The sequence below is a fragment of the Lampetra fluviatilis genome, chromosome 51 (assembly GCF_964198595.1).
Source record: "Lampetra fluviatilis chromosome 51, kcLamFluv1.1, whole genome shotgun sequence".
Classification (NCBI taxonomy): Eukaryota; Metazoa; Chordata; class Hyperoartia; order Petromyzontiformes; family Petromyzontidae; genus Lampetra; species Lampetra fluviatilis.
The window spans coordinates 5,839,052-5,847,645 of NC_136325.1; the positions used below are offsets into that span (position 1 = coordinate 5,839,052).

The window sequence follows — 8,594 nt, forward strand, 5'->3', positions numbered from 1 at the left end:
GTCTGCGAGCAATCCACCAACCCCACTTCAAACAAACCCCGTGCTTCTCAGCAGCTGCAAACGACGGCTGAGCGACTTTAAAGAGAACGCGGTGGGCATACGGCCCACGGTGGCTAAGTGGATCCCCATTCAATCGCGGGAAGCGCAGCGGACACCAAGATCCTGGCTTCAAATCCAGAGCTACGGTCTATCCCACCTACCCACCGACCCAAAATTGCATGACAACATTCCTGTGGAAATGAAGTTTGATTGGCGGCGTTCGCGCGGTCTCCCGACGACCGCACGTGTAAACAAAGCGTGAGTGAGTCACGTGTATTGTAGCTGCGCATCGATTGCGCAGGACAGGCCCCTGGAAGGACGGTCAGGCGATGGGTGATCGATGTCACTTGTTTTATTCAACACGATGCGTGGATCTGCCTGTGGGTGGTGGGGGGGGTGCGCTTTCTGGGTTTTCGAATGGGGAAAAAACTGCTTCACGTTTTAAATGGCAACAATTGAAATTAAGCAGCGGCACAAAGGCGGAAAAGAAAAACGACGACGACAAAAAAACTTCGTAAAAATTATAACGCCCACCTTTTTAAGAAAAGCAACTTTATTTTTTTTAGTTTAGCTTCACTTCACGTCGTCCTGGGTTTTGTGGATTTTATTTCCGTCGCCGTCCACGCCGTCCTCTCACTTGGATCGCAAAATGAGCACATTTTTGACGACGCTCCTGTTTCTCTGCCCCGCGTGACCCCGCGCGTGACACCGCGCGTAACCCCGCGTGTGACCCCGCGTGTGACCCCGCACGACCCCCCCCCCCCCCCCCCACGTGACACCGCGTTACTGCGTCTTCTTGCCCCTGGACAGGCCGTCGTGCAGCTTGGACACCTCCGGCTCAAAGAGGTCGACGAGGAGGAGGCCGTTCTCGTCGAAGAAGTTCGCCACGGACTTGGTGAACTCGCTCTCGCGGTGCCGACCGCTCTTGCCGTCCCTGAAGGTCATCTTGAGGGTGTAGTTGTCGTCAAACCTACGGGCGCGCGCGATCGGCGTTAGGTGAACGGCGCGGCACCAACACAACGGAACCAGCGAGCCGGTACCCCCATAAGGGAGTCTCCGGCCTGTTAAGAGGATTGCCAAGTGATCAAAATATGTAGTTCTACTGGAGGAATCCGATGAGTATGAAGCTCTTTTTCACAGATTGCCCAGTAAGGGGGCAGGTCAGAACGTTACATTACAAAAACAACATTGCCAAGTACAGAGAAAGGTAAACAAATCACTTAACATATATATAAAAATAAACTAATTTTATCTTATACTCTTAAGTCACGTAGGTAAAAATAAATAATAATTAATAAAAATCATAGAAATAATCATAGAAATAAAATAATATATTATTCTTTATTTCTACCTACGTGACTTCACCGACAAAACCTAAGAGTATGAATTCTTGCAGTCACGAAAGCTTCAAATCTAGAATTCATTTTATCTTACCAGGTAAGTAAGGCACACAGAGCTTTACAGCTTTTTTCAGTAGCGACCTGGCCACAAATGGTCCGCAACGAAGTGGCTTATCACGTGAAAATTGAAAGCACCCAAGTAATCTAAACCAACAAGACGCATGTTTCTAAGTGTGGAGTGAAGAACACTCAAGTAACCGGCAGTTGAAACAAAGCTGCGAGGTCATAGCCAACCGATTAGCCCGGTTGGCTACGTGTGGCGGTGCCAAAGAGGTTACATTAGGTCCCTCTGGCCCCCCATTGACAAGATTGACAGCAGGTACCACCGCACGTGTTGAAGCAAAGTGTGGGTGGCTTCCACCACTTCTAAGACGTTTGGCGAGGCACGAAACCAAAATACCCTCCCCCGAAGGGTGTAGATAAGCCCACGAGATACTTCTCATGGAGGCGTGAGAAGTTTATCGAGTGTATAAGCTGGCGGTCCAGAGCACGTGATCAAGAAAGGCAATGCAATGGAGTTTGGACCAACAGGCCCAGTAATTACCTTTTAAACTAGAATTTTTTTATTTTATTTTACCAGCTCTTTTTCAGAAGTGACCTAACCATCACGAATGACGGCTCGATGAAGCCGCTTGTCATCGTGTGGAAATTTATAGCAGACAAAATACTCTAAATGCACTTTGACTGTGAATGCTTAGGAGAAAAACCGGAAGACGCGGAGAAAAATCAATGCGACCACAAGGAAAACATGCAAACGCCTAATATACAGTTGTCAGGGCTATGATCGAAACCACGACCTGCTATATACCAGGCGAGGTAGTTAACGGCTCACCACCTTTTACTCAAAACCACAGGTGCGTGCTTTAGGCGCAGGCGCACGCGAGCTTACGCCCACGTGGGCGTTAACATTTAAAACACGACATCACGAGACGGGAGACCGGGGGGTGGTGGTGGTGGTAGCCCCTCACCGTTTGATGCCAGAGGCGAGTGTCCACGTGTTGTCGGGGTCCAGGCCCGAGCGGTCCTTCTCCTTGGCGACCAGGAAGGTGTTCTGCTCCACGTAGGAGGTGTAGACCGTCAGGAACACCATGAGCAGGAAGTACGTGTGGCGTCCGTCAAGGAAAAGCAACGCTGGGGAGATGCGCGCGCCGCCGTTCAAACGGCACACTTCTAAAGACAACCAATCACAACCAGCGTACATATGTACACCAGTGCAGCCCTTACGTCAACCCACTGATGGTAGACGGCACCCCCTCCCCACCACCCCTCCACACAACCCAGCCCAACACCACCCAGCCCAACACCACCCACCACCGCCTCCCCCCAACACAACCCAGCCCAACACCACCCACCACCGCCTCCCCCCAACACAACCCAGCCCAACACCACCCACCACCGCCTCCCCCCAACACAACCCAGCCCAACACCACCCACCACCGCCTCCCCCCTACACAACCCAGCCCAACACCACCCACCACCGCCTCCCCCCCACACCACCCAGCCCAACACCACCCACCACCGCCTCCCCCCCACACCACCCAGCCCAACACCACCCACCACCGCCTCCCCCCCACACCACCCAGCCCAACACCACCCACCACCGCCTCCCCCCCACACCACCCAGCCCAACACCACCCACCCCCCCAAACTACCCCACCCCTTACCTAGCCATTCAGGTCCTTGCAGATCATTCAACTATATTTCACCTTGTCAGTGCAGGTCAGTAAATGGGATGTTCAGGACCGTTTCAAATAAATCGCTCTGCCACTGATGTTATCCGTGACAGGGATCCGGAATACGGTCTGCTAGGATCACAAGCGCTGAGCACGGCGCTCTCAACCCAGCAAGCCTGAGTTGGATACCCTGGCCATGGCTGATGTCCAAACCAATACTGCGCTGCCGCCACCCAACCTTGACCAACGCGCAATGACCAGCGCGGCGAAGTACAGCTAAACAATCCCCCCAAAAAGACTTGTCGACACGCAGGTGCTCGTACGTTACAATCACGTGCGCCGGACGCTGGACCGGCTTTCCCGAAGGGTGAAAACGGGTGACCCCCCACCCCCCCCGCCCCCCCGAGCGAGCACGAGGGATATGACGCAACGCAGCAGACGAGGATGGTGCGGGACTCGGGGAAGGGGTGCAGGTAGTCCCAGGCGAGCGCAAACAGCGCAAAGCCACAGGACACGGTGCAGATGAGCAGTCGGCAATCGATGAGGCGGAAGTTCTCTTCGTAGACGTAGTTATCCAACAGCACCTGCGCTCGAAACACGGCCCATGGATTACCCCTCGCGTCAACATTCTCTAGTTTTTTTACGTGGTGGTTAAGCTGCTGCAGCTCCTTACTGTTAAAATTCCTTCCCTCTATTACTGCTAACCCTACTCCCTCCCTTTGATGCTGCTAATCCTGCATACTGCATAATGCACGGGCATAATATGACTTTGAAAACCCCCCCCACCTCCTACACAAGTAGTGACTAATCCCATATCTGCATTTCCCTAAATATGCTAAATTCCTCTTGATATGCAAATGCCTTTGTCAAGGCGCCCCTTCCCCCCTCCAACCCAGCTTAAATATATGCTGCCAAGCCTGGTGGTGTTCATTCAGACGATGTCTTTCCGACAGCCCTGTTCTTCACCTGAGGACGGCTGCTTGCGTTGTGGCCGAAACGTCGTGAGAATTATTTTATTATGTTTTATTTTCATCATTTTATTATTTCCCTTCTACGTGACTTTACCGAAAGAACCAAGAAGATTCTCCAAGAAGTTAAACATATCAATACCATTACCCGCCATTCGCCACTAAGTGACAGTGACGTCACCACTGCGCCTGTGCCAGGCCGGGTGCACCGAGGTCACGTGAAGTGTCGAAGGCTCGCTGACAGGAGGCCACGGCAGAGGCAGGTGCCATGCGTTGGCCGACTGAGATTACCGGTAGATGCACCAGCTGTACCCGCTGCTGTGCCAACTTAAGTTCAACATACACGCACACGTACGCACCTTCTTAGCGGCGTCGTCCAAGGCGTTTTTCACCGCCGTGCCGTCCCACTTGTCCACCTTCACCGGCTCGTCGTCATTCCTCCGCTGCGGGAAAACAAAACGGCGGCTCAGTCTCAGCTTGCCCCCCCCCCCAAATTCCGATAACGAAGACAAAGATGCCCCAGCCGCAGATAACATTCGTGGCAAGCGGGTGATATCTGAACCGGTCCTGGGCCTCCACCCCACCCCCTTCTCATCTTTACCAACCCACACTGACCAGTATGGTACAGAATGTCCAAACAACTCCACAGACCAACACGGCGTGGGCAGGACTTCATCCAGCCACGAATTTACAAAGGGATGTCAAATTATTCCGTTGTTTTTTTGAGAAAAACGGCCCCTAAATGGGCGTAGAAAGACAGCACTTTCCAACAACACTTTATAAAGCAGCAGCAGCATGTTCTTGCTTGGCACGCCTGCCTGCTGATGAGACCCAGGAGGTAAAATCCGGTCGAGAGTTTGCACGTGTTCAAACAAATTCTGCTGGTTAACAAAAATCCCGAAGGTAATATTCACAATATTTACCGAAGACAATTCACGGAAGGCGATTATTTATGATCATCAGCCATGGAAATTGCAGTTCTACATGAAGGCGTCCCTCCCCTAACCGATCGCTCACGATACTGGGATGCAACTATCCACCTACACCAGGGGCTGGCAACAAAAATAACAAGAAGCCGCCATTATTTTAGAATTCGGTAAAAAAAAAGTTTCAAGAACCGCAATGCATGTGAATACGTCTAGAGAGGGTGGTGCTTAATAAACGATGTCACGAAGCAGTCCTTAAAAAGAGCCGCATGCGGCTGACCTAGATCTCGTACGTTGAACTTCTTTCGCGCCGTACGTAGCCAACAGTTCTTAATCGGAGGTGCCTTTTGAGTTGATTTCATAGCCGTGGTTGACGTCCGCGCTCGACCGTATTACGACATCTCTCGTCTGCCACGCCGTTATTATTCTTGACCATCTGCCACCATCCCTTCTCGCCGTGACGTGTCTCAATTGCCCCGTGGTACGGTCTCTCACCCACGCGTTCCTCCTTTAAATGCGATTCCACGGGTGCATCGCTCCATGATTTTTCCGTCTGCTTTTCACGTTGCAATATTTTTCGGTAGCGACCGCGTTTTCTGAACCACGTTACCAAGCGGTGCAGTACAGATTAAACGCATTCTACTTTGGACACGTTTTGTATGTTACCCTTGATAAATTGAGCACAGCTTTCCAAAGGAACTCCCAACCAACCTGATATTGTCCAGCTCTTAAATGTTATTTCAACGTTTCGTTTGACCATCCGACATCGCCCCAAGTTCAGAATGAGAATATTGTGTCTTCTTGGTTCTTTCGGTAAAGTCACGTAGAATGGAAATAATAAAATAATAATAGTAAAACATAATAAAATAATTCTCACGACGTTTCGGCCACAACGCAAGCAGCCGTCCTCAGGTGGAGAGCAGGTCTGCCGAGTAGACTTTTAGACTCTGTCTACTCGACATTTCAGACTCTGTCTTCTCGACAGACCTGCTCTCCACCTGAGGACGGCTGCTTGCGTTGCAGCCGAAACGTCGTGAGAATTCTTGTATTATTTTTTATTATTTTATTATTTCCATTCTACGTGACTTTACCGAAAGAACCACGAAGATGAATCCCTGCAGTCACGAAAGCTTTAAATCTAAAGATAATATTGTGTTTATACTGGAGGAGGAATCCGATGGCACCGGGGTAAGTTCGTTGACGCACGCTCTGTCGTGTTCAGAGTCGGGTCCCGGTCTCTGGAAGAGATCTCCAGCTGAACGAATTTCGTGAACGTGACATGCCAATGTTCACACAATAACAAAAGGCTGCACATTCGAGTCAGGATAACAAAAAAAATGAGCAACCATATTCGATGCCCACTCAAGTTTTTGTTAAAGTTTATTTGCCTGCTATAAATGTCCACGTGATAAGCCACTTCGTTGAGATATTATTTGTGGCCAGGTCGCTTCTGAAAAATCTATATCTATACAGTATATATAGCTAAGTGGGCCTTACCTGGTAAAATAAAAAATAGTTTTGATTTTATCAGACACCGATGACCCCCCCATCAAACGCTACCATATGTCTCATTGTGCTCACAAAGCCACCCAGGATGGATTCCTGTTTTTTTCTTTTTAACAATGCTGCTTGAAGACTTGGCAGGAAGCCAGTGAAGAGATGAACAACGAATAAGATCTGACAGGATGACAGGAGTTTGAATCTAAAATAAGTGCCATCAGTGGCAAGCGGACTGACTTGCGTAGTTATAGTGGACGGTGCACACAATAACGCATTGTATCTGCCTCTGCGGTGATAAAGTTGGATCTACAGTGTTTGAAGCGGTTTCTGGGGGGGGGTTCTTACATTAAAGGTTTGAGATAGAGGGAGACTTGAGGGCTTAATCCAGCAGTAGATCGAACATAGCTACAGCTGATTATATCGGCAGACGCGTCATGATCAATCAAGTCATCAGTTGAAGTCGCACCGTATCTAATCGTGCCCGCGTGCGCTTTATCGACGAATAATGTCAAGTATATATATAAAAGTATATATTTAAAGTATATATTAAAAAAACGATGTCCTGTAATATTAAAGAGTTAATAACAGTGATAAATTACGAGGCAGTGCACGGACGACGAGACCGCATCATAGGCGGCGCAAATTGGACAAGATAATCGATTAATCGGAACATTGATCCTCGCGTGCCAGGCTCGGCACACTTCACGTACCAGCCTGGATGCAAACACCACGCGTGCCAGGCTAGGTGCACCCTACTACTAGCGCGCAACAACGGAGACGGTGGCGGCGGCGGCACCGATCGCATTCGCACGTGAACCGAACGTCTCGCACGCCGAGGAGTCTGAGGGGAGTGGAGGGGGGCGAGAGAGAGAGGGAGGGAGGGAGGGAGGGAGGGAGGAAGGCGGCGGTCACCTCGAGGCCCCCATTCCGCGCCGCGCCGCGGGAAGACGACGAAGAACCACCACCAGCGGCCGCCATCTCTCGTCTCTCTTTCACGTCTCCCATTGGTCGACGCGGCGCCACGTGACCGGCGCCCCGGAGCCAATGGGAGGAGAGGAGGGGGGGAGATGAGTTGCTCGCGGCGGCGGTGGTTGTTCTGCCACGCGCCCGCGGTGACGTCACGCGGCGGGGGGAAGCGGGGGCAGTGGGGGAGGGCTGTTGCCTGGCCAATAGCAGCGCGTGCGGTTTGCGGGGGGGGGGGGATGTGAGGGCGGGGTGATGGGTGGGGGGAGCACCAATCGTGGGGCGTGTTGCGGTGGGGGGTGGGAGGGGTGAGGGGTGTACCAATGGGGGCGGGGAAGGGTGAGGGGTGGGGAGATATGCGGACCAATCGTGGAGCGTGTGGCAGTAGTGGGGGGGGGCTGTGCGGAAAAATCGGGGGTGGGGGAGCTATCCGGACCAATCGCGGCGCGTGCTGTGGCGGGGGGGGGGGGAGTTGAGGGGGTTACCGATGGAGGGAGGGCGGGGTAATGGTGAATGCGGACCAATCACAGAGCGTGTGGCGGTTGTAGGGGGGGGGGTGTGCGGACCAATCGCAGCGCGTGTGGTAGTGGGGGTAGGAGGGGTAAGGGGGGTTCCGGTGAGGAGCGAGGGCGGAGAAGGGTGGGGGCGGAGGACCGTCGTCACGTGACGCACATCGATTCTCAATTATTCCCATTTGTTTTGAATCGATTTCTCTCGGCGTCTCCACGACAGTCAGAGGCTCTATGATGAACGCATCCCCCACCCACCAGAGGTCGCAAACAGGTACCCGTACCCTACCCGATACCCGGCCACCCGTACCCAGCCGGGTATCGGGTAGGGTACGGGTATCGGGTACCCGGTTGCGACCTCTGCCCCCCACTCAGTGTTTAAATAAGGATAACATAATTAGATGTTTCATGAGCGTTGCACATCGCGATGATTAAATAATTTTCGTTTAAATCTTGACTGTGAGTCTATGGGTCTCTGTGTGAGTCTATGGGTCTCTGTGTGAGTCTATGGGTCTCTGTGTGAGTCTATGAGTCTCTGTGTGAGTCTGGTTCTCCGTGTAAGTCTATGGGTCTCTGTGTGAGTATATGAATCTCTGTGTGAGTCTATGAGTCTATA

At 51.8% G+C, this 8,594-nt stretch overlaps 1 protein-coding gene across 1 annotated transcript; it reads right to left on the reverse strand.

The window, feature by feature from the left end:
* Window positions 1–373: 373 nt before the first annotated feature.
* On the reverse strand, window positions 374–7,541 carry SPCS2 (signal peptidase complex subunit 2). Its single transcript, XM_078878588.1, has 5 exons — window positions 7,419–7,541; window positions 4,440–4,523; window positions 3,536–3,696; window positions 2,408–2,542; window positions 374–1,009 (listed from the first exon to the last, which is right to left on the reverse strand). Exons 1-5 carry the CDS (start codon window positions 7,509–7,511, stop codon window positions 823–825), a joined length of 660 nt encoding a protein of 219 aa, XP_078734714.1. The 5' UTR covers window positions 7,512–7,541; the 3' UTR covers window positions 374–822.
* Between the last annotated feature and the right edge of the window lie 1,053 nt (window positions 7,542–8,594).

Bases quoted from the DNA above. Each gene is read 5' to 3' on its own strand.
- SPCS2 (XM_078878588.1), bottom strand. From the start codon at position 7,511: ATGGGAGACGTGAAAGAGAGACGAGAGATGGCGGCCGCTGGTGGTGGT. The intron at 2,543-3,535 runs ATATCCCTCGTG...CGGACGCCACAC, and splicing joins CTCGTCTGCTGCGTTGCGTC to GTACTTCCTGCTCATGGTGT. The intron at 1,010-2,407 runs GTGAGGGGCTAC...GCGCGCCCGTAG, and splicing joins CTCGCCTCTGGCATCAAACG to GTTTGACGACAACTACACCC.